At 46.8% G+C, this 25,927-nt stretch overlaps 1 protein-coding gene across 5 annotated transcripts in view; it reads left to right on the top strand.

Annotated features, from left to right (window-relative positions):
- GALNT10 (polypeptide N-acetylgalactosaminyltransferase 10) overlaps positions 1–7,735 on the top strand; it is a 255,265-nt gene extending 247,530 nt beyond the window's left edge. For all 5 annotated transcript variants that reach the window (XM_002710328.6, XM_089336137.1, XM_089336139.1 and 2 more), the window contains 2 exons: positions 3,039–3,188; positions 3,696–7,735. In XM_002710328.6, coding sequence (XP_002710374.2) covers positions 3,039–3,188; positions 3,696–3,854 — 309 coding nt within the window. In that variant the 3' untranslated portion in view covers positions 3,855–7,735. The remainder of the gene's footprint in view (positions 1–3,038; positions 3,189–3,695) is intronic.
- Positions 7,736–25,927: the final 18,192 nt, after the last annotated feature.

Below are 25,927 nucleotides of genomic sequence, written 5' to 3' on the forward strand. Positions count from 1 at the left end.
GCAAAAAAAATGCACATCTTATAGCAAATACAAAATTAGCTCAAACCATATCATAGATCTAACATAAAACCTCAAGGTAAAAAGCTTTTTGAAGAGAACATTAGCAAAGATAGTTGTAACCCTAGGTTGAACAGTAAGTTCCTAGTTAGAATCACAAAGACACAGTCCATAAAAGAAAAAAAAAAATGATAAACTGGACTTCAGAATGAAAAGACTGCTATTCTTTAAAAGATATTGTTGAGAAAATAAAAAGCCAAGCCATAGACTGGAAGAAAGTGTTTGTAAAGTATATATCTGGTGACAAGTTGTATCCACTCTCAAAACTCAAATATAAAAAAAAAAATTTAGGAGGCCAGCATAGTGGGTTGAGCTACCGCCCCCAACACCAGCATCTCATTTTGGGCACCAATTTGTGTCCCAGCCGATCCACTTCTGATCCAGCTCCCTGCCAACGCCCCTGAGAAAGCAGCAGCAGATGACCCAAGTGCATAGGTCCCTACATGGGAAGCCCAAATGGAGTTCCAGTCTCTTGGCTTTGGCCTGACCCACGCCTGGTTGCTTTTGCCATTTGGGGAGTGAGCTAGCAGATTGAAGGTCTCTTTCTCTGTGTGTGTCTCTCCTTCTGTCACTTTGCTGTTGAAATAAATAAACTAAGTCTTTAAAAAAATATTAAATATATTAATGGTGTTAGTTGTTAGAGAACTGGAAATTAGAAGTGGAAGGAGATGCCACCACACATGTATTAAAAAGATGGGCCAAAGGAAGGCAAGGATGTAGGTGAACTGGAACTGTATGAGGGTACTTCCAAAAGTTCATGCGGAAAAACAGAATGGAAAAGCTTATTTGGGGACAAAACATTTTTAAACGTTGGCCTCATGTTTTCACAGTGTACACTGGCTATGAAGATTTTCAAATATGTTTATACATTGATGGTGGGAACATAAAAGATAAGACTACCACCACCTTGGAATATCATTTGGCAGTTTCATAGAAAGTTAGGCATTGATATATCCTGTGAACCATTCCACTCCTAGGTACTTGTCCAAGAGAGAAAAAAAATGTGTACATACGTACACAAATGTTCGTAGCAGCTTTCTTTGTAATAGCCAAAAACTGGAGACAGGACAGACGTCCAAGAACAGGTATCTGAAATACTTTGCAGTGAAACAGAACTCAGCAGCCACAAGGAAGGAACTACTGGTAAATGCTGTTGTAATATGGCTGAATAGCAGCAGAATTATGCTGCATGCAAGAAAGCAGACTAGAGAACGTGTGCTAGATGATTCATTGTATTGATTTGTTTACTTAAATACTTATTTGAAAGGCAGAGAGACAGACAGAACCATCCACTGGTTCACTCCTCAAATGCCTGCAACAGCCAGGCTGGGCCAGGTTGAAGCCAAGAGCGAATCCATCTGGAGCTCACATATGGATGGCAAGGACCCAAGTGCTTGGGCCAGCATCTGCTGCCTCCCACAGTATGCATTAACAGGAAGCTGCATAGGAAACAGAGCTGGGACTTGAACCTGGGCACTTTGACATAGGTTGCAGGTGTCCCAAGTGGTTTATTAACTGTTGCACCAAATGCCAACTACTTTATTTTTTTAATTTTTTAATTTTTATTATTTTTGTTGACAGGTAGAGTTATAGACAGTGAGAGAGAGAGAGAGAGAGAGAGAGAGAGAGAAAGGTCTTCTTTCTGTTGGTTCACTCCCCAAATGGCCGCTACAGCCAGCACTGCGCCGATCCAAAGCCAGGAGCCAGGTGCTTCTCCTGGTCTCCCATGCGGGTGCAGGGCCCAAGCACCTGGGCCATCCTCCAGTGCCCTCCCAGGCCACAGCAGACAGCTGGACTGGAGGAAGAGCAACCGGGACTAGAACCCGGCACCCATACGGGATGCTGGCACCGCAGGCAGAGGATTAGCCAAAAGAGCCATGGTGCCGGCCCCCAAATGCCAACTACTGTATGATTCCTTTTATATAAAATTCTAGAAATTGCAATCTAATCTCTGGTAGAAGAAAGCAGATGAGTGGTTGCCTAGGGACATGGAGGGAGGGGGACAGGAGGAAGAGATTACAAAGAGCTTGAGGACACTCTGGGGGTGATGATTTCATGGGTAAAAACATGTCAAAAATATCCAGTTGTACACTTGAAAAGTGTTCAGTTTATTGTATGTAATTATCCTTCAACAAAGCTACTAGAAAGAAAAAAGCTTATCAACCAAATGCACTAAGTTTGGATCCTGATTCAAACAGACTAACTGTGAAAAGAAATTGATAAGGCAATCCAGAAACACTTGAACTCTGGGTATTTGACAACACTGAGGACTTTGTAGTAACTGTTAATTGTTCTTAATGGTACTGACTGCGTATTTCTATCCAACATGATATGACATCTGGGATTTGCCTCCATATAATGTAGGAGTAGGGAAGGTGGAGTGGATAGAGTTATAACAACCTGGCTGTGAGTTGGTAACATTTGAAGCTGGGTAATTAGAGCAAGAGGTATGGTCAGTATAAGAGTACTTCAAAGGGTTCATGGGAAAATGGAATTTAAAAATAATCTTTTTCATGAACTTTATGAAGATTCTTCATGTACTCTTTTTGGACTTCTGTGTTTAAAATTTTCCATAACTTAAAAAAGTGGAGGAAAAAGGACACAAGCATTTGGCACAGAAGTTAAGATGCCACTTTTGAGATAACCCTCATCCCACATCAGAGTGCTTGGGTTCGAGTTGTGGTTCCGTTTCTATTTCCTGCTAATGCTCATCCTGGGAGACAGCAGAGGATGGCTCAAGTACTTGGGTCCCTGCCACCTGGCCCTGCCCCAGCTGTGGTAGGCATTTGGAGAGTGAACCAGTAGATGGGAGATATCTCTCTCTCTCTCTCTCTGTCTTTCTACCTTTGAAATAAATTTTTTTAAAAAAAGGGAGGGAGGGAGGGAGGGAGGAAGGAAGGAAGTGGGGGGAAGGGGGGAAGGAAGCGGGGAAGGACGGAAGGAGGGAAGGAGTCCCTATCACAGTGTCCCCGTGTGCACAGGTGTTCACCTTCACTTGGCGAGAGGACATCCGGCCTGGAGACCCCCAGCACACCAAGAAGTTCTGCTTTGACGCCATCTCCCACACCAGCCCTGTCACCCTCTACGACTGCCACAGCATGAAGGGCAACCAGCTGTGGAAGTACCGCACAGTAAGACCAGATGGGGGCTGGGGCGGCTTTGCAACCTGCTTAGGGTTTGTTTCCTTTTTAAGTGACATAGGCCACCCCCACTCACTCAGTTACTCCACAAACGGGCCATGCCCAGTTTTCCACTTGATTCAACAGAAGCTAGAAATCCAGACATTTACATGAAATCCCCAAATCTTAAATGTTGGCAACTGAGTCTGTTTAAAAAGAAAAGAAACACCCAGACACCACGAAGACCAGTGAAATTTGGCTCAAGATGGGCAGTATCAGGGCCCTGGAAGTGGCAGGCATTGGTCCTGCCACATCCCAGCAGCTAGAACCCTGTCACATGGCAACACCACTGCAAGGGAGGCCGCACGATGTCTGGCCGTGCGCCCAGGAAAACAGCGAACGGGTCTGTGAGCAGCTACCCAGTCCCTTCCTCACCTCCTCATTCCTGCTGCTGCTGCTGCTGCTGCTGCTGCTTGTGTTCTGCGGCGCTGGCTGGCTGATTCCCTCCCTGTTTTGTAGGACAAGACCCTGTACCACCCTGTCAGCGGCAGCTGCATGGACTGCAGCGAAAGTGACCACAGGATCTTCATGAACACGTGCAACCCTGCCTCACTTACCCAGCAGTGGCTGTTTGAACACACCAACTCCACGGTCTTGGAAAAATTCAATAGAAACTGAGCCCTCACATCCCCTTGGCAGGCCCAGCAGGGTCCCCTCGCTGCACCTGCCTCTCCTGAGGCAGGCAGAGCCTCCGTGGGTACCATGGTGTATCAGGTGCTGGCCAAACGATTCAAGGCAAAGAGGGCTTTGGAAGCTGGAGCAAGGGGTCTGCTTGGTCCCTGAGCCCCTCAGTCGTGACGGCAGGGTGGGGGGCAGCCTCCACAAGAGGCCCCACAGGAAAGCAGAGCCTGCTTTAATCCCTGCTGGCACCATGGAAAAGCAGGAGGGCCTGTTTGACTTTGTAACCATGTCCCCTGGAGCACTGTACCAGGCAGCCTGAGGCCATCCAGAAATAAGGCCTACAGGGTTGCCCAGGCCTCAAGCAGCTCTCATACACGACGGTGCTTTAGGAAGGCAACATCTGCCTGTTTGGGGCAGCTTTTAGCACCGATGTCACCCTTTTGCAGCAAAAGGGAAAGAAGTCCTCCTTGGGGTCCTTCAGTCTCTGCCTGTCTTACAGGGACAGCAGTTACTGATCAGCATCTGTTCTGTGTCTCAGCTCCAGGCGATTGGCTCAAAGGCCAAATCCAGGGCCCTCAGAGTGCTCCATGCTGAATGCCGGCCAGCTACCAGGCATGGGGTCAGACAAGGGGCCCCAGAAACTCCTTTGCAGCCATGGACATATAAGAGGTTCTCCCTCTGCTCTTTGAGTGCTGGAAGTGCTCGTTGTAGTACTTCCCAGGCACAAGCACAGCCGAGCCACCAGCTTTCCGGGGCTGTGATTCAGATGGCCGTGGGCCCATGGGAAAGGACAAGTAGGAGACCTGCCTAGAAATGCCGGCTGAGGTTCCCCGGTCCCTGCTTCCATTGCCCTCTCTCCGTGCTGGGCAGCCTCAAGAGAGGAAGGGAGGTGCTTTACCTCACAGAATCTGGAAGCCTCCAGGATCAGCTGCGGGCCAGATGCCTAGCCTCTCACCTTGTCGTGGTTCTGGTTCTCCTATAGAACTCCTGAGTTTTTAAAGGACCCTAGAGTTCATTCGCAAACTAGTTGCTATGTAGGTTTCTGGTGTAGTAGCCTCCAGTATGGATTTCCAGAATGTTATTACAAAAGCAACCAGACAGGTATAATACAGTCAAGGTAACCCCCAGCCTAGAGGCATCTGTGAAATCCAAGGTTGGTGCCAAAGGGAGGAAGCATGAGGACCTGTGTCCATCAGCTTCCTCCAGAAGCTTCCATACAGCAAGGTCCTCAGGCAACACCTGAAGACCTGGAACTTCCCACCATCGTCACAGCTGCAGTCTCCTTTGCAGCGGAGAAAAGAACCCTGTGTCCTATGACCCTATCTGTTCCCAGCTCCATGCCAGCCCTTCACATTGACCTTTTGCTTTATTAATTACATATCAGACTCCCAAGGGGTTCCCGAACTAATAGGAAGCATTTCTGTAACCAACCTGCCACACCCTGATTCAGAAATGGAAATCACGTTCCACAACCCATGGCTTCTGCCGGTTAGCCCAGAAAGTACTTGAAATCACTATTCCAGTTAGAGCCGGATCTCTTGATTGCATCATTTACCAATTAAATAATACAAATCTGGGAACAGAGCCACGAACCTGCCTTTGAGATGCTGGCAAATCTCAAGGCCGACCATAATCGGGGAGAGAGGGGTGGTAATACCCCACCAAATTGAACGTTAGGCTGGCAAAGGATGGCTTCCACTTCTGCCCCCAGCACAGCCCTGCTCTGGACGGCTGTGTCCAGGAGAGGAGGCCGTGTGTTCGTGAGGCTTGCCGGCCGGTTCCTCGTGCCCTTTCCCAAGTGAGTGCCCTGTCTTTACAAGCGGCCCTCTACAGAAAGGGGTCAAAGACGAGGCTGCTTCTGAAATCTAGGGGAGCAAGAGTGTTGCACTTCGGGGAGATGAATTAAGAGTCATCATCCGAGAGCAATGCAGCATCATTCGAATAAAAACTGTGCCTTTTAAAAAAGAAAAAAAAATGCAAATGTACAGCAAATCCCTAAACTTGAACCATTTCTTAGTGCCTTGCTAGAAGACGTAAAGGGGCAGGGGTCGGGGAGGGAAGCATTTTTGGTGGTGTGTGCAGTTCCTGTTGGATGAATGTGTTTCTTAACGTCTGATTTCAAGCGGGAGATGGTGGCCTGGAGCAAGAGCTGAGGCTGAGACGCCCGCAGGGGGTCCGAGTTGTTCCATCAGCGCGAGTAGCCCTCCCAGTTAAAGGGCTGCTGGGCAACTCGTTCCTGCTAGGAGGGCCTTGGTGGTCCCTGAGCACAGGCCCTGCATTACCTCACTGGGCCCTGTTTGGGGGTCGTGTTGCCATACCCTACCCCAACCCCTAGACAGAGGGATTGGCTTGTCCCTCTTCATTGGGATTCAGGAGTGCAGAGCATTGGCTAGATTCCCCAGTGGTCCCCTTCGTGGGTGGAAGGGGTCTGGCAAGACCAGGGTTCCTGTGGGATGCAGCCTCCCTTTTTCCTCTCCTTCAGTTCCCCCTTCCCAGGCCGACCTCACATCCTCAATGGGGATGGGCGAGTCCTCTGAGCACCCTGGCATTTGTCATGGCTGAGCCCACCACAGTGGGTCCTGGGAGCTGACTATGTAATGTGGAAAGGAAAGACAGAATTTTCTCAGTTCAGTGACAATGACCAGCTAATTTCCAGTGCTAACCCACTTGTTGTTTAGGACTCATTTTTGAAAACCGCTTGTGTTGAGGGTTCAGGTGTCTGCTCACATCCCCAGCTGAGGCTCAGCAAAACTCAGCCAGGAGCCTGTGGAGACATTGTCAGCCAAGTCATGGCTGGGAAAGTGGGCCTTGTATCCTCACCTGAGGACCAGCTCACAAGCGAGGGGATGGCAACAAAGTGCCCTGGCCGTGTGGCCTACCAGCCGTCCTTCCAAAGGAAGACTTCAGAAACATTTCGGAATGCAAACAACACCTTGGCTGTAAGTACAAGGCCTTTAGTGGCAGTTGAATCTGTAGGCCCATGTGTGAAAGCCATTCCATCACGTGCCCTTCCCTGGATCCTTCACCTCTGAAAACATCCTAGGAACTTCCCTTTAGGAAGAAATCACCCAGAACCAGATAGGGTGCAGAGGAAGAGTGTAGGGCTGTGACATTAGGGCCAGGGAGGAAAGAGCAGTTTGGGTTGAAGATGCAGCATGTGGATATCCAAGCCCACATTCCCATGCCCTTTTCGAACTTCCTACTGGTCAAATTCCTTTTTCTCCTTAAAAATTAAGTGACATCCTCAAAAATGGCTCCACACATTTCTTTCTGTGCATCTCATCTTCCTAGTCTCTGGAGTCTGAAAAAAGTGGCCGAGCCCTTTCCAGTAATAACTGAGAAGTCCAGATTCCTTGCTTCAGCGACACCTCGTTTGTACGGATTGGGTGATCTTTTCTACTTCCTAGGAGGCAGTGCATTTTTAATGTTTTCTGAATATAAGTGTGGGAAAAAGGGCAAGAAGTGCAATTCTGTTCTGGAATTCTTTTCTGCTTTCGAATGATGGTCTAAAAAATATTTTAGCTCAAGCTTGATCTTGAGCCAAGGCTCACAGCCACCTCTGGGGTGAGAGTTGGGCCTGCGTACTAAGTGACAAGGTCATCCTAACATCCCCTTCCTAAATGGCTTTCATTTGTTTGTGCCTGACAACAGGGCTGGGCCCTGCTCTGTTACTGGCTTGGAGAGTGGGTTCCCCAAGGGGTTGCAGGCGGAATATATGGGCTTCCATAGAGAAGTCAGACTGAGACTCTGTAGAGAAAGTGCAAGACCACCAACCTCTCTCCTCCTGCCTGGAAAAGTGAGCCTTTGTGAAGAACTGACGTACCATGTACAGTTGTGACTGTGATTGTTGTTGAGTAAACCTCCAGACTTTGTCTAAAGTGCTCTCTGCCTTATTCCTTGTGTGTGGTGTCCTCCCATCTGTCATCCCTCCCCTCTTCACTGAGTACCTAGTCAATGTCCAGGCACTCATCGGGGTACTGAACAAATTCCCAACAGCCATTGCTCCCGAGGGAGAGAGGCAGGCCTTAGCTACCCACTGTGATGATTTCAGAGGCCAGTGGGGCCTTGAGGGATAGAAAATGATATTTGAGGGCCGGGGGTGGGCACCAATGTTAGTGAGGATGGCCAGGGCATGCCTCTTTATGAGAGAGAAGAGACGTGAGGGCTGAACAAATAGGCCGTTTGAGGGACGAGACTTCTAGGCAGAGGGGGCAGCTGATGCAAGGGCTCTGCGGTGGGAAGAAACTCCTACCTCAGCGCGTTGGAGCAGGAGGTAAGTGAGAGTTAGGTGAGGCAGCCCACAAAGGGTCTTCCAGACTGCACCCCGGAGTGGAGGACTGTAGGCAGGCAGTGACAACATGAAACAAACTTAGCTCCCTCTGATGCTCACCTGTTAGCCACAAGTACTTGTTTACGGGAACATTTTGATAATGTTGGCTACTAGCTTTGTCTAACACCATGTATAGAAAGACACCCCCCCCCCCGCCCCGGCAAGTCCAGCTCTGCAAAAAAATTCACTGAGACATGGTGCTAACCCTGGTCCACCTAGGCCTGTTATGTCATTTCCAGCTCCACCTGTGGTTCTGCAGTTAAGTCTTGGTGGCCACTGTGGGTGACCGTGAGCATGACGCCAGTGCTATCTCTTGGGGCCCACCAGGGGGCACTGTGGATCCTGGATTGGAGAAGGGTGAATGGGAGAAGAGAAATCCTGCCCATGCCACAGGTTTGAGCCTCAGAACAATTTCTTTCAGGTTCACGATGCCTCTGACTACTATTCCAAACTCTTAATTTCATATATTAAAAAAGTGAAGCCCTGGGAAGCCCCTGACCCAAAATGATTTAGTGGTGAGTGCCACAGCCCACGTTCCCAGTGTCCCTGCTCCCATGTTATCCTCGTACAATCTCGTAGCCTTGTAGACATGGGGAAGGATTCCGATTCTAAAGCTCTTTGTACTTCCATGAAATAGATTTAGCCCAAAAATATTAGCTATATTTGTTGCATAAAAATGTATCAGAAACACCTACTGAATGCTAGAAATGAAAATATGGCGCAAGGATGAGCCAGGACAGACACATGTGCCACCCTCCTGGCTTGGGCCTCGAGAAAGACCTTCATCAGATGATCATGAAGATGAGGGTGCGGTTAAGAATGTGGTAAATTCTACGAAGGACAAGTGTGTGGGGGACTGCGTCATGAAACTTGGTCTTTGGAGCATGCTGAATCAGCCATGGTCTTGGCATGAAATAGCCACTCCCAGGCTTACAGTGAAAGTATAATAAAAGGACTATTTAAGGAGTGTGGGCAGAGTTAAACAAATAACCAGCCATGCTGAAAGCACAGGAACCTACGGCCTGGCATAAAGGGTTACCACTGCCAAGCCTGCAGAGGCAAGAAGCATCAGTGTCAGTGGAATCCAGAAAGGGCTGTATGTAGTAGCTAGGGAGAAGTGCTTCCTGAGCTACGGCCGAAGCAGAGAGGGACTGGGAGGAACGCAGGCTCTGCCCTCTCCTTTTTATCTACCTTGCGGTCACCTGACACTACCTCCCATTGGCTGATCTCAGTTATTCAAATCCTCTTGAACAAATGAAGAGCACTGGTCTGGGACTGGCGCTGTGATGTGGTGGGTGCACCAGCATCCGGCATCCCCCGTGGGCCCCGGTTTGACTCCCAACTGCTCTTCTTCCAGTCCAGCTCTCTGCTATCACCTAGGGTGGAGGGGGGTGGAGGGTGGCTGAAGCGCTTGGGCCCCTGCACCCACATGGGAGACTCGGAGGAGGCTCCTGCCTCCCGGCTTCAGATCGGCCCATTTCCTTCCTTTGCAGCCATTTGGGGAATGAACCAGCATGGAAGACCTTTCTCTTTTCTCTCTCTCTCTCCCTCTCTGTGTCTATAGTTCTACCTCTCAAATAAATAAATAAAATCTTTAAAAAAAAAAAAACCCACTGGTCAGTATAAATAGTAGGTAAGTACTCATAAAGAAGACAGTATAAGTGGGGCTTTGTAACTTTTCCCTCCTGTCTGACTTAAAACCACATAAATCGGCCGGCGCCACGGCTCACTAGGCTAATCCTCCGCATTGCGGTGCCGGCACACCGGGTTCTAGTCCCGGTCGAGGCGCCGGAATCTGTCCCGGTTGCCCCTCTTCCAGGCCAGCTCTCTGCTGTGGCCAGGGAGTGCAGTGGAGGATGGCCCAAGTGCTTGGGCCCTGCACCCCATGGGAGACCAGGAGAAGCACCTGGCTCCTGCCATCAGATCAGCGTGGTGCGCCGGCCGCGGCGGCCATTGGAGGATGAACCAACAGCAAAAGGAATACCTTTCTGTCTGTCTCTCTCTCACTGTCCACTCTGCCTGTCAAAAACCAAACAAACAAACAAACAAACAAAACACATAAATCAGTAAGTATAAGTATGTTGGTGCACGTGCAGTGTATAAGGAAGGATGTGATTCTTAGGACAATACAGGCCAAAGGAGGGGAGGAGCAGAACTAAGAAGGGGCAAAGTTCCTGTATACTACTGAAATGGAGTTGATAGTAAGCCAAACCACATGTGTTTAAATAAGATGTAAATTGCGTAAGTGGGCATTTTTCATGGCAGTTAAGATGCTACTTGGGATGCCTGCATCCCATATTGGAGTGCCTGGGTTTAAGTCCTGGCTCTACTTGTGATGCCAGCTTCCTGCTAATGTGCACCCTGGGAGGCCTCTGCCATCCTTGTGGGAGACCCCAGTGCAGTTCTGGACTCCTAGCTTTGGCCTGTCCTGGCCCTGGCCATTGCAGCCATTTGAGGAGTGAACCAGCAGATGGAATATTCTCTCTCTCTCTCTCTGAAACTCTGCCTTTCAAATAAATAAATAATTATTTAATAAAAAAAAGTTTTCCTAAAATATGGGCAAAGATTTGAACTTTTTTTATTTTTTTAAAGATTTATTTTATTTATTTGAAAGAGTTACAGAGAGAGGTAGAGAGAGAGAGGTCTTCCATCCACTGGTTCACTCCCCAAATGGCCGCAACAGCTGGAGCTGAGCTGATCTGAAGCCAGGAGCTTCTTCTGGGTCTCCCATGTGGGTGCAGGGGCCCAAGAACTTGGGCTATCCTCTGCTGCTTTCCCAGGTGCATTAGCAGGGAGCTGAATTGGAAGTAGAGCAGCAGAACTTGAACTGGTGCCCATATGGGATGTTGGTGCTGCAGGCCAGGATTTTAACCCACTGTACCACAGCGCCAGCCCCAAACATTATTTAAAGAAAATATATAAATAATATAAATAACCATGGAACATAAATAGCACATAAGAAGATATCAGCATCATTAGTCATTAGGGAAATGTAAGCTTGAACATACAAATAAATGGCATTCATCCATTTAATGGAATATTGTTCAGCCATAGAAGGGAATAAACTACTGATATATGCTACAGCATGAATGAACCTTGAAAATATGCTAAGTGAAAACAGCCAGACACAAAAGGCCTCAGATGTGAAAAGTCCGAAATAGGCAAATCCATAGAGAAAGGAGATTGGTGGTCATCAGGGCAAAGAAGAGGGAATGGGAAGTTGCTGCTACTATGAATGGGGTTTCTTTTGGGGGTGATGAAAATGTTCTGGAATTAGGAGGTGCTGGTGGTTATACAGTCTGTGAACATACTACAAACCCCTGAGTTGTACACTTTAAAGAAGTTTTATGGTATGCGAGTTTTTACACAGTTATCACTCAGGGCTAAAGAGGGCATCTGGGGTGAGATGGTGAAGACAGACTGTTGTCCCTGTCAGTATAGGCGGAATGCATCTGTGCGCAGCACTAGCTCGCTTACTGATTGTTATCTATGTGTGTGTGTGTCTATGTGTGTGTGTATTCTTTTCTAAGTCCTAGTTCTTTCATTGTTTCGTTCTATGTAGACATTAAAGCTTTGGCCTATAATTGCATTTTATTTTGCACATAAATTTTATGTGGCCACATGTACCCCTATTTTCTTTTGTAATTTCCTTTGTTGATTTTGTTTGTTTAATAAGTCTTTTTGGACAGGCCTTGTGGCTCAGAGGTTACGCTGCTACTTGGGACGCCCACATCCCATATCAGTGTGCCTGGGTTCAAGTGCCAGCTTCTTCCTTTCTGATTTAGCTTCCTCCTGATGTACACGCTGGGAGGCAACAGATGATGGCTCAAGTATTGGGGTCCCTGACACCCATGTAAGAAACCTACATGGAGTTCTGTCTCCTGGCTTCAGCCTGGCCAGCTCTGGTTGTTTGTGGGCATCTGGGGACTATCTCTGGTGCTCTGCCTTTCAAATAAATAAAAATGAATATACTTTTTTAAAACCTCGCTTATTTCTTTAAAAAAAAAAGATTGAACTCTTTTACTTGGAGAAGGAGAAGGGGAAGGGGAGACTGACTATTTGGGTGCAGGGGCAGCATGTGCAAAGACCCCATGGAGAGAGTATGGAGGGGATGAAGGTCGGGGAGGCTGGAGCAGCAAGTACGAAAGAGAACAAGAAGGAAACAGGAGGCAGAAGCCAGACCGTAAGGGGCCTCATGGGCCTTGATAGGCAGTCTCTGATCTTTATTTGAAGAGCAAAAAGAACGTCAAGAGGGTTTCAGATGAGAACATCAGATGTGCCCTTGACTGACCTCTGGAAGCAGGCAGTGACTTGCTTCAAATGCTGGACACATAGGAGGCCCCTGGGCCTGCAAGGTAGGAAACAAGCCCTGTGCAGCCAGCCCTCTGGTGTCTCCTCAAGGACACTGACCCTGGGGAGGAAATGTCCTTCCTCCCTGGAGCAGTAGGAGGGTGGGGATGGGGCAGAGCCTCTCTCCTCCATTTCAACACCCGCTTCCTGCCAGTCTGCAAGTGCGAGTAGAATCCCGGGTGTCTTAGATGCTCAGCCTAACAGAGTGAGATCATTGTTGTGTTGTTGGCATGATTTTTGGGAAACAAACTTGGAGAAGCTGACAGTTTGCTCAAAAGTTCTGGTTCTCCTTTTCTCTGTGTTTGGCTGTTTTTAGGATTTGGGTTCCTGGAACTTTGGAGGGGCTCACTGAGTGTTTAAGGGGTGCATCAGTGGACGAGTAACCTGGTTTCGGATACACTGCAGGCCTTTGTCCCCTGCACTCCCAGCCTACAGACCTTCTTCTGACAGGCAGTGCTCCTGCGTTCCAGAGATGCCGTGTGCCTTTCAGGAAGTAGCTTCCCTTCCGTGGGCCTCAGAATCTCCATACCAGAGCAGGGAGCAGGATGACTCGATTAGGCCCACGTGGATTCATAGTTCTACAAATCTCACATCTTTTATTTTGTAACAGCTCTAGCCTTGTTGAGGATGTATTTATCAAGCTCAGCACAGGGGTGAGGACAGAGATGGGACCCCCACCCCACCCCAGTTCTGTTATTGTTTCCCACCCCAGGGCTTCTGGGCTTTTGCTGTTATTGGATCCAACATTCAACATGCAAGGCCTCCTTTCTGCAGCTGCTCACAGCTCTGCCAGCCTCTAGCCTTGGGCAGCTGACTGCTCTTTTGTTTATCTTCCATGCCTAGGCTGCTCAACTGGGGACCCCAAGGGCCCACGGTGGCTCCCGGGACAGTCAGCATGTTCTCCCTTCTGGGGTGAACCTGTTCAAGACTGGCAGGATGACAGCGCCCTTTGTGCAGTCACACTCACACTCAGTAACACACAACACCATGGAAACAAAAAACACACAGTGAACCCTCAGCAAAGCAGGTTTCTTAGCAACTTCACAGCCTTTGTTCATGAGCTACTTGGAATTGAAGTGGCGTATGATCTCCTGCCAGCCTGTGCCTGGGGATAGAGGGTGGGGATGGCAGGTCTGCCTTTGCCAGAGTGGAGAGCTGAGCTCCCTCCCACCATCGCCTGTCAGTCAGCCTAAGAAGCAGACGCCTGAATTCTGGGTTTGTGCAGTTCTGGGAACGAACCTGCTGTGGTTTCCTCATAACTCCATCCACAGAATCCCAGGGCTTGGTCAGTTAACCAGCAGTGAAACCTGTACTGTGTCCATGGCAGTTCCCATGCTCTGTGCCCATAGCAGGCAGTCCCAGCCCTCTATCCTAGGCCCTGGAAATACCAAGATGAGTAAGGGACATCTGTGGCTTCCATTGCCTGTGATGAGAACTGGCACCCAGAGAAGTAATCAGAATCATTTGATTGCTGCTGCCCAGTTAGTCTGCTCCACATGGTTTCAGGAGGTCAACGCCAACTCTGTGTCAGCCACCATTTTCCTCCCGGCTCTTAGCAGAACTGATTTGCACCTCTGAAACTGTTGAGCTGCTGGTGAACCAACCAAATGGAATTTTAGTTTGGTAGAATTTATCAGTAATCCTATTCTTCACATCACTCTTATTTGCATATTTGGTTATGACCAAAATAAAACAGCTTTCAAGGGCTCACTTTTCCACTCAGACTTACAAATGACTCATCCGTAAACCAAGGCTTATTCTTTTTTTTTTTCATGAACTTTAGAACTTCCCCTTGTGTAAAATAATTATGTGACGTCTTCTAGTATCAGCTAAAGTATTGCACAGGGAAAGTTTATTTGATAAACTGACATGAATGAAATGGAAAGAGGGGGCCAGTGCTGTGGCACAGTGGGCTAAGCCTCCACCTGTGGCATTGGCATCCTATATGGGCACCGGTTCTAATCCTAGCTGCTCCTCTTCTGATTGAGCTTTCTGCTAAGGCCTGGGTAAGCAGAAGATGGCCCAAGTCCTTGGGCACCTGCACCCTCATGGGAGACTCAGAAGAAGCTCCTGGCTCCCGGCTTCAGATCAGCCCAGTTCCAGCTGTTGCGGCTATTTGGGGAGTGAACCAGTGAATGGAAGACCTTTCTCTCTGTCTCTCCTTCTTTCTGTAACTCTGCTTATCAAATAATTAAATTTTTAAAAAATGGAAAGAGAAGAGGACCAACAGACTGAGGGCATTTCCCATGACAGCATACACAATCCCCTTCTTCCATTCATAACTTAATTTGGAAAATGTAAACACTTTAAAAGCACAAAAGTCAAAAGAACAAATTGATTTTATTAAAAAAAAAAAAAAAGCACATCTGTTCCTTGGGAATAAAAAATGGCATCACATTTCCAACTGGGGCCGGTGCTGTGGCACAGCATGTTGAAGCCCTGACCTGAAGTGCCAGCATTCCATATGAGCGCCGGTTCTAGTCCCGGCTGCTCCTCTTCCGATCCAGCTCTCTGCTATGGCCTGAGAAATCAGTAGAAGATGGCCCAGGTCCTTGGACCCCTGCAGCCACATGGGAGATCCAGAATAAACTCCTGGCTCCTGACTTCGGATCGGCGCAGCTCCGGCCATTGCAGCCATCTGGGGAGTGAACCAGCAGATGGAAGACCTCTCTCTCTGTCTCTACCTCTCTCTGTAACTCTTTCTTCCAAATAAATAAAATAAACCTTTAAAAATAAATAAATAAAAACATTTCCAACTACACCTGCATTCTTAGACACAACCTATGAGGATATTTTGCCATCCTTTCGAGTACATATATAGCTTCAATTTGATGATTTTCCTTGATAAATCAAAGGACCAGCAACCGCTTAAGAACATCCAATAAGCTAAAAATGTTTTCCTTTCAATAAATTGAATGATTTCTACCTTTATATCAAGAAGTAATAAGACATTCCTTTTTAAACAACTTTATTGAGATATAATTCTCATACTATATAATTCATCCATTTAAAAATTTGGGACTGGCATCTGGTGCTGTAGTGAAGATGCCACTTGGGCTGCCCCCATACCATATCAGAGTGCTTGATTCAAGCACCAGCTACTTGACTTCTGATCCAGCTACCTGCTAATGCTTACTCTGGGGTGCAGAAGATGATGGCTCATGTACTTGGGTCCGTGCCTTCTATGTGGGAGACCCATATTGAATTCCTGAATTCTGACTTTGGCCTGGCCTAGCCCTGACTTGCAGGCATTTGGGAAGTGAATCAGTGGATGGAAGACCTCTTTTTGTCTCTCTGACTTTCAAATAAATAAATAAATAGGTTAATTTTTAAAAATGGACAGTTCAGCACTTTCAGTGTGGTTACAAGGCTGTGCAGTCATCACCATTATTCTTGTGCCCCCCCAAAAGAAACCTTGTATCTGTAATAGTCACTTCCACTCTACCCCTCCTATTCCTTCAGCTCCTGGACCTACTCTACTTTCTGTCCTAATGCATTTGCCTTTCCTGGACTCTTTATCCCAACAGAGTCGTACAATGTGTCGTGTTCTGTGACTGCATGCTTTTATTTAGCACAGTACGCTCAGGTCCATCCATATTGCAGCATGTGTCAGTTCTTCATTCCATTGTGTTGCCAACTAACATACCATGACCTAGATCAATGACATCTTGTTTATCCATTTATCAGTTGATGGGCAGTTGTGTCCACCTTTTGACTATTATGAATAATGCTACTAAGAAAATTCACATACAAGTGTCTGTGGGGATGTATGGATTCATTCCTCTTGGGAGAATACTTGGAATTGCTAAGTATTATATTCACTCTCAGTGTATAATTTTGAGGAATTGCTAAGTTACTTTCCAAAGTGGCTTCAGCACCAGCAATGGATGTGGACTTGAATTTATCCACCTCTTTATCAACTTGTTATTGTCTGTCTATTACTGGTTACAGCCATCCTGGAAAGTGTGAAGTAGTATTGCATTATTATTTTGATTTTTATTTCTCTGATTACTCGTGATGTTGAGCATCTTTTCATGGGCTTATTGGCTATTTGTTTAGAAATGTCTATTCAAAACCTTTGCCCACTTTGTTATTAGATTGTCTCTTTGTTAATGAATTTTAAGAGTTCTTTGGATGCAGATGGTCCCCAGCCTATGATAGCTCAACTTAATGATTTTTCAGCTCTGCAGTGGTGCAAAAGCCATACGCAGTCAGTAGAAATTTTGAAGTTTGGTTTTTTTCCTGAACAATATGCAACACAATACTCTCTTGTGATGCTGGGTGGCAGCAGTGAGCTGCAGTGCGATGTCAGGCCGGCAATCACAGGGGCTCACGATCCATACCCTAGAGGGCGCTGTGTTGCTCAGCTACGATGTTGGATAGGTTAGGGGATATTAAACGCATTTATTAATTTTTGAAGATATTTATTTATTTATTTTGATAGAGTTACAGAGAGAGAGGGAGAGACAGATAGATCTTTCATCCACTAGTTCACTTCCCAGATGGCTACACTGGGCGAGGCGAAAGCCAGGAGCCAGGAGCTTCATCCAGGTCTACCATGTGGGTGACAGGGGCCCCAAACACTTAGGCCATCTTCTACCACTTTTCCCAGGCCATTAGCAGGGAGCCGGGTCAGAAGTGGAGCAGCCAGGACAGGAACTCCCCTGTAGGTATTTGGTGTTGCCAGCAGCTTAACCCACTATGCTACAATATCAGCCCCTTAAATGCATTTTTAATTTAAGGTATTTTCAATCTGATCAGTTTGTCAAGTTATAACTCCTTCACAAAGTAGAGAAATATATATTCTGAATACTAGTCCCTTATCAACATTTTCTCATTCTGTGTGTTTGCTTGCTTGATTTACACATACTTCTTATCACTACTATTAGTACTTTCATTTTTCCATCTCACAACTTAAAAAAAAAAAAATGAAGAGATGGCTGGTGCTGTGGGATGGTAGGTTAAGCATCTGCCAGCAGCACTAGCATACTATATGCACACCAGTTCTAGTCTTGGCTGCTCCATTTCCAATCTAACTCCCTGCTGATGTCCTGGGAAAGCAGTAGAAGATGGTATAAGTGCTTGGGCCCCTGCTCCCACTTGGGAGACCTGAAAGAAACTCCAGGCTCCTGGCCGGCACCGCGGCTCACCAGGCTAATCCTCCGCATTGCAGCGCCGGCACACCGGGTTCTAGTCCTGGTCGGGGTGCCAGATTCTGTCCCGGTTGCCCCTCTTCCAGGCCAGCTCTCTGCCCAGCTCTCTGCTATGGCCCAGGAGTGCAGTGGAGGATGGCCCAAGTACTTGGGCCCTGCACCCCATGGGAGACCAGGAGAAGTACCTGGCTCCTGCCATCAGATCAGCACGGTGCGCTGGCCACAGCGCCGGCCACGGCGGCCATTGGAGGGTGAACCAACGGCAAAGGAAGACCTTTCTCTCTGTCTCTCTCTCTCACTGTCCACTCTGCCTGTCAAAAAAAAAAAAAAAAAAAAAAAAAACACAACTCCAGGCTCCTGACTTTGGATTGGCCCAGCTCTCCGTTGTGGCCATTTGGGGAGTGAACCAGTGTATGGAAGAACTTTGTCTGTCTGTCTCTCTCTCTCTGTAACTCTGACTCTTGAGTAAATGAATAAATCTTTTTAAAAAAAGAAAGAAGTTAAGGTCACCAAAAATTTAAAAAAAAAATAAAGAGAGGATGCAGTAAAATATGCAAGTACAGACTTTACACAGATTTAACTAGAGACGACATACGTGGAAACTGAACAACAGGCTAAGCGACACCACCCTGCCACCCTGCAGTATGATAGCTCCTTTTCTAACATGCAGAAATCTGAACTCAGGATGCAATGGAAGCTTAGGAGTATCACCAGAGAATGTTTGCAATCATTACTACCTATTACTGATCTCTAATTGTGTTCAAGACACTGTGCTAAGCACTTTGCATTTGAGTTTCACAGGCGCCCTAGTATAGGAATGCTGCTTTCACCCCATTTTGCAGATGAAGAAAACTGAGACTTATGAGTTTAAGTCTTGCAGCTACTCAAACCATGTGCTGCTGGAGTCCAGAGCCCTTGCTCTTACCCATGTGCCAGTAGCTGCTGTACCTGTGAAGACCCAGACTGCAGGCCAGCACCAGAGCTAGAGGAAGCTTCCACGGGTGCTCAGCACGGTGAGGAAGATAATTGCAAAACTGTGCTAAATTTATTCCACTTAAATGGCTGCCATTCGTCCTGAGATGATTCCCAATTTTTTGGTATCCAATATTCCCTTTAAAAAATAAGAGTACATGGATAAAGCGTTTTCTTCTTAGTAGTATTATGAAAGAAATAGGCACATGGTAAAAAAAAAAATCCAAATAGGAAAAGGATTATAAAATTAAAAATAAAAATTCTGTCTGCATTTCCTCTCCTGACCCACAGCATCCAGCCTGAGGACAACCACAGTTGCTGGCTTGTTGTATATCCTTTGTTGTGTGTGTGTAAACTCTTAGAGAAATAGAATTGAAATTACAAGTCTTATGCTGTTTTGTATCTTAGTTTTTATGCTTAATAAACATCTTGGTATAGTTGGGTATATTTAAATTCATTTATCAAAAAATACACTCTGTTATTCACTAGACCTGGAAAATTATTGATCTATATGCTGCGGCCAAAGCAACAAGACAGATATAGTTTCAGCCTTTGTGTAGCTTATATTGTGACAGTTGCAGAACAACAAAACAAACAGAATAACTGCAAGCAGTGAGAAACGCTCATAAGACACTGCATAGAGAACAGTGGTGGCCAGGGCTGGGGGAGTCTAACTTCTTTTAATCAGTGAAGGCAGTCCCCGGTGGAGAGTTTTAAATCAAGTCCTATAGGTTAGATCCAACCAAAAGAGGAGCAAGGGGGAATAGCATTCCTGGGAAAGGAAACAGCAGAAACTTTGAGGTAGGAAGGAGCGTGGCTTATTCGAGGAGCTTAAGGAAGAATAACAGCTGACACATGATTAACGGGGCAAAGAGCAGGAAGCAGGGTGAGAATGCTGCCCCCGGGGAAGCTGCAAAGGGTGTAGCACGCCCGGTGTGGTTCCTGTAGATGCTCACTGGGTAGACCAGCTCTTCAGGCCGAAGAGGAGAGTGGCCAAGGCTGGACTGCTGGTCGTGGGAAATGGAGGAAGGAAATGAAGAAAGGACTTGAAGGTTACTGTCTAGAGTTCAAAGCAGAGATCTAAGCCAGAGCTATAAAGTTGAGAGTTATCAACCTGCAGTTTTAAACCTCTACAGATAGGGTAAGGTATGGAAAGGAATGTGACAGATACTGATTCAAGTTGCCCTTTTAAAACCTAGATTTTTCTTAAAGCCTTTAAGTTCAACTTACAAGCTTTCTGCTTCTATTTTAAAACTAGTAATTTTTCAAATAAAGATAAGAACAATCACTTTCAGTTCTTTGATTAGTGTTGAATTAATTCTCAAGTTTAATAGACTCAATCCTCCTTAAATATTTAATAGGTTTACTGCCTTAATCAAATTTCCTTAGTCATTTCAAACTACAATTATGAATTTAATATGACTGATTTTCTCAAATACTTTAACTGCCCAAGAGGGCAGTCTTACTCATCTAAAAAAGCAAAATGTTTCTAAGCAGGGGCAGGCGCTGTGGCGGAGCAGGTAAAGCTGCCGCCTGCACTGCCCACATCCCATATGGGTGCTCTGCTTCCAATACAGCTACCTGCTAATGCGCCTGGGAAAGCAGCAGAGGATGGCCCAAGTCGTTAGGGCTCTGCACCCATGTGGGAGACCTAGAGGAAGCTCTTGGCTCCTGGCTTCGGATCGGCTCAGTTCTGGGAGTTGCAGCCTTTTGGGGACTTAACCAGCAGATGGGAGATCTCTCTATCTCTCCCTCTTTCTCTAACTCTGCCTTTCAAATAAATGAAATAAGTATTTTTAAAAAAATGTTTCTAAGCAGTTAAACAATTGTTTGAGTTAATTACCTAAACTTATAAATGTAACAAATCAGATTCTTTTGGCCGTTTCTAGAACCTCAGATCCTACACAAAGCAGAACAAAGATTACAGAAGCAGTACAGCCATTTGGCACAGTGGTTAAGATGCCACTTAAGATGCTGTGTCCCATACTGGAGTGTCTTGGTTCTGGTCCTGGCTCTGTTCCCAATTCCAGCCTCATGCTAATGCAGAACCTGGAAGGCAGTAGGTGATGGGTCAAGTAAATGATTTCATACTACCCAAGTGAGAGACCTGGAGTGCACTTCCAGCTCCCAGCTTTGGCCCTGGCCAGTTCCAGTCTTTGCAGGCATTTGGGGAGTGAACCAGTGTTCATTGCTCTGACTTCCAAAGAAATAAAAATAAACTTTTTTAGTTTTTTTTCTGAAACATTTATGTATTTATTTGAAAAGCAAAGACAGAAAGAGAGAGACCTTCCATTGGTTGATTCACTCCCCAGATGGCCCCAACAGCCCAGTGTTGGGCTAGGTTGAAGCCAGGAGCCTGGAACTCCATCTGGGTCTCCCACATGGGTGGCAGGGAACCAAGTATTTGGGCTGTCTTCTGCTGTCTTCCCAGGCTGATTGGCAGGGAGCTGGATCAGAAATGGAGCGGCCAGGACTTGAACTGCTGCACGTATGGGATGCCAGGATCACAGGTGGCAGCCTAACCTGCTACACCACAGCGCTGGCCTCAAATAACCATTTTTTAAAGGCTGCAGGAAACCAGTTTGAGTCAGATCAGATTTTTTTAAATCATCTAATTTTACTTAAATGTAGATTAATTTGATGGTTTTTTTAAAAGTTTTATTTATTTGACAGGCACAGTTACAGAGAGAGGAAGAGACAGAGGGAAAGGTCTTCCATCCACTGGTTCACTCCCCAAATGGCTGCAGTGGCCAGAGCTGGGCTGATCTGAAACCAGGAGCCAGGAGTTTCTTCCAGGTCGCCGACATGGGTGCGGGGGCCCAAGGACTTGGGCCATCTTCTACTGCTTTCCCAGGCCACAGCAGATAGCTGGATGGAAAGAGGAGCAGCTAGTTGAGGAACTGGTGACCATATGGGTTGCTGACATCAAAGGCAGAGGCTTAACCTGCTAGGCCATAGCATCAGCCCCTTGATGTGTTTTAAAATGTTGATTTCTGATCCCCATACTATTTCCACCAAAATTTTATTTAGTAGATCTGGGATGGGACCTGGAAATTTGTAAATTTGTCTTGAAACCTCCCAGTGTGATGGTGATGTGGAGCTAGGTTTGACCATAGGAACCTGGAAGTATTTTCTTTTTTTTTTTTTTTTTTTTTTTTTTTTTTTTGACAGGCAGAGTGGACAGTGAGAGAGAGAGACAGAGAGAAAGGTCTTCCTTTGCCGTTGGTTCACCCTCCAATGGCCGCCGCGGCTGGCGCGCTGCGGCCAGCGCACCGCGGCCAGCGCACCGCGCTGATCCGATGGCAGGAGCCAGGAGCCAGGTGCTTTTCCTGGTCTCCCATGGGGTGCAGGGCCCAAGCACCTGGGCCATCCTCCACTGCACTCCCTGGCCACAGCAGAGGGCTGGCCTGGAAGAGGGGCAACCGGGACAGAATCCGGCTCCCCGACCGGGACTAGAACCCGGTGTGCCGGCGCCGCTAGGCGGAGGATTAGCCTAGTGAGCCGCGGCGCCGGCCCTGGAAGTATTTTCTTTGAAGACGTGAGTGATACACCTTCTATTGAAGATGGTGGCAGTTTCTGCAACCCAAGCTGCCGGGAACACTGTCGAAATTCAGACACTTGACCAACAGCAAAATGCCAAGTCTGCAGTGATCCCCGGGTCAGAACCTATAGGTTTTTGCAGTCTGTGTTAGACAGAATTCTCCAGAGAAAGAGAGCCAAAATTAACCAGCACGTATCTCCAGTTTAGTAGATGAGGAAATTCTAACAAGAGGTGTGGTGGGGTTGGTGCTGTGGTGTAGCAGGTAAAGCCGCCACCTACAGTGCTCCACTTCTGATCCAGCTCTCTGCTATAGACTGGGAAAGCAGTAGAAGATGGCCCAAGTGCTTGGGCCCCTGCACCCATGTGGGAGACCCAGAAGAAGAAACTCCTGGCTCCTAGATTCGGATCAGCGCAGCTCCAGCTGTTGCAGCCATCTGGGGAGTAAACCCAAGACACCCCTTTCTCTCTCTGCCTTTCAGATAAATAAATTTAAAATAAATAATATTTTTTAAAAAAGAGGTGTGGCAGAAATGGCTGGTTGTGCCCTAGATAATAGTGAACTGTACTACAGCATCACTACAGTATTTGAAATGTTATAGAGCCATTAAAAATGGCAACTGTGAAAGCTACATCATAACATGGGAAAAGATGCCAATCAGGCATTCCTTAAAGACTACAAAATTATACAGAAAGGATGGGCAACAGCCAGGGTTCCAGATCCTGAAAGCTGGGTGCTAGGATTCCTTTTTCTACTGGCAAAGATCAGGGTGACAGGTGCAGGGTATCTGTTCTCCCAATTAATGCTGGGGTACAGAGCAGGAGGACATGCTGGGAAAACCCTGTTCTCTGCAGAGTGGAGATGAGAGCACCAGGCAGGGGTGAAACTGGCCAGAGCTGAGGCACTGCAGACCATTCTGGTCATTTTTAGTACTGAGCCAGAAAAGGTTCAGAGACATGTCTCGTCCCCTTCCTGAGAGACAGGACATGTCTCTCAACTGAAGTAGGCAGGCATACTGGAAGACCACGCCTTCACCACGCCCCTGTGTGACGTCATGCCCCTACCTGATCCCTTTGCCACGCCCCTGTGTGGCCTCATTCCCCTACATGGCCACACCTGGGTGCCCACCAGCCAATCAGGTTAATTAACTACTCCCCTTTGGAAGTGGGTTAAAAGCCGGGACATAGTGTGGCTTGGTCCGCTCTTCTTCCCTGGCCTCTTGTCTTGAGGGGGCTTGCTGTAGCCCCCACGCCTCCAGGGTGCATGGCCTCTGGGCCATGTGCTCTAGGCTTCCTGGCCCAGATACAGGCCTAGATGCTCCTCCACGTGGCTGGTTCCTGGTGCTTGGTATGAACCCCTTTTTACCACCTCTCTCTTAAATAAAGCTCTTTCTCCTCTCACTAAATAAAAGCTTAAAATGTACCATGCTGCCTCATTTATCTGTGCCGGTATTTAGATTTCTTCTCTAAATATTAGGCAAGAACCCTCTTGGGCTTATCAATATTGGGGATTTAGTAATAAGCCCGAGGTGAAATTGTATGGCACCCTAAATTCCGGTAGTAGATGTGGCACCCCAGATAGCATTTCTAGGGAACTTTAAGGGGCCACATTTCAGTGTAAATTTTAGGGGGTCTTGTACGATTTCACAACCATCCCCCTCCCAAGCAACTCTCCTGACCCCCACTTTTGAGGTAATTAAAAAAAAAAGGGATGGGCAAAAGCATGAGCCACCGGACACATATCTGTAAAAGCTGGGAATGTCAATCTGAGGTCTAATCAGGAAAGAAAAACCACATGGTATTTTGAACAGGGAAATATTAATATAAAGGTTTATTCATTATAACTGGTTGCCTAGTAAGAAAAGGGAACTGTAGAGGTCACAGTAATAGCAGATAGGAGGAAGAGCCACCACCCCGATTGCTGACACAGAGCCCCCAAGCCAAAGGGCCTGCTGCCCTCAGCCAGGGGCAGCTGGTGCTGAAGAGGCTGTGTGCCACAGTGTCATAGCACTGAATACAAATAGTGTTTTGAAAAAGATGTAAGTAAATGTGGGAAACGTAGAGCTTCTGTCCATTCCAATTGACTTCAGAACCAACAACACACACTTGCTTATTCGGACATCCAGCTGTTTTTACAATCTACAGCTGAATTCCCCAGTTGAAGGATATTAGGGCAAAGCTTGTATTTCATCCTCCCCCTGTAGCCAGGTTTACACTGGGTACATACCATGTGTTCAATAATTTACTTTTGAATATATGAACTCTAAGGGAGAACTCCTAGTGAACTGATTTTTTTCTACTGTGAAAGCAAAAAAAAAGTGTTTATTAGGGAAATGCAAAGGTAGAAGAAAAGTATTAACAGTATTTCTGCTATCCAGAAATAATCACAATTAGTATTTCAGTGTATTTCTTAAGCACAAATAGTGGTTTTTTTTTTACAGATTTATTTATTTATTTATTTATTTGAAGGGTAGGGTGACAGAGAAAGGGACCAAGATTTCCATCCACTTTGTTCATTTCCCAAATAGCCCCCAGTGGCTGTGACTGGGCCAGACTGATGGCGGGAGCATGGAACTCCGTCCAAGTCTCCCAGATTGGTGGCAGGGGCCCACACACTTGAGCCATCTTCTGCTGCTTTCCCAGGAACATTAGCATGGAACAGAATGGGAAGTAGGGCAGCCCAGACCCCAAGCATTGCTCTAATATGGGATGCTAGCATTGCAGGCAGCCATTTAACCTACTGCGCCAACTCAGGTCCCACGTTTTCCTTTTAAACATAGATGGAAACGTATCATATCCTATATGCGATTTATATCCTGCATCTTTTAAAAAAGTATGTGTACAACCCTCATCAATGATTTGTTGAAGAGGTAATAGTGAATTAGTATAGAAAATGTTTACATCGATTCTGAAAAATTTAACTCCCTTAAATGTTGACTGCCCAACATCTCTTTCTCAAGACGTTAGGTAGTTTATGTAACCACTTCCCTTTTGGAATGTGTAGGTTCTTTTTTTTTTAATTTTTCCTTATCAGAAATAACCCCATATTGAACATCGTTGTGCTTAACATTTTCTCTGAGAAGTCCATTTCCCAAGATGGACGTCTCACCTGTGAAATTACTAGGCTAGATGGTATAAAGACATTTAAGGTCATGAGGAAAAATAAAGATCTCAGGGCATCTGCTTCTAACCGTGGAAACTGGGAGCTTTCCCTTTTTCAACAGAACACAGATCCAGCTCCTTTTATGCCTTCTAGCAGGAAATAGAAAGCCAAAACACTAAAAATCAGCAACACTTGCCTATTTCCCCTCCAAAAAAAAAATGCTACCCAACCTTGACTGCCCGACTCGGTCACCCCATCTGCCCTTGGGACTCATTTGTCCCCCAAGTTGGGAGATGGCCCTTCAGGAGGGTGGTATGACGCCTTGGGCTCCAACTCCCAGGCCCAAGGGCTTAGCAGGGTGCGGCTGCCTCACCAACACACCCGGAAGCTCAGAACAACACAACTGCAGCCTATCGCTCCAGGGAGGGCCCTAGACAACGCAAGCCCTTCCTCACCTGGTCCCGGGAGTGACCCTTGGTCGGCCACTTCCAGCCATTTCTTCATCTCCTCGGCAGCCCCTCTTCACCCGGCTCACCCTCCGGACCTTACCCGGATTGCAGGTTCTTTCCCGTAGAGGGGTCGCCCAAGCCCCCGGGGCCCTCCTTCCTCCCGCCCGCTTTCTTT

This window comes from Oryctolagus cuniculus, chromosome 6 (genome assembly GCF_051225735.1).
Source record: "Oryctolagus cuniculus isolate XC-2025 breed Fujian yellow rabbit chromosome 6, ASM5122573v1, whole genome shotgun sequence".
Taxonomy (NCBI): Eukaryota; Metazoa; Chordata; class Mammalia; order Lagomorpha; family Leporidae; genus Oryctolagus; species Oryctolagus cuniculus.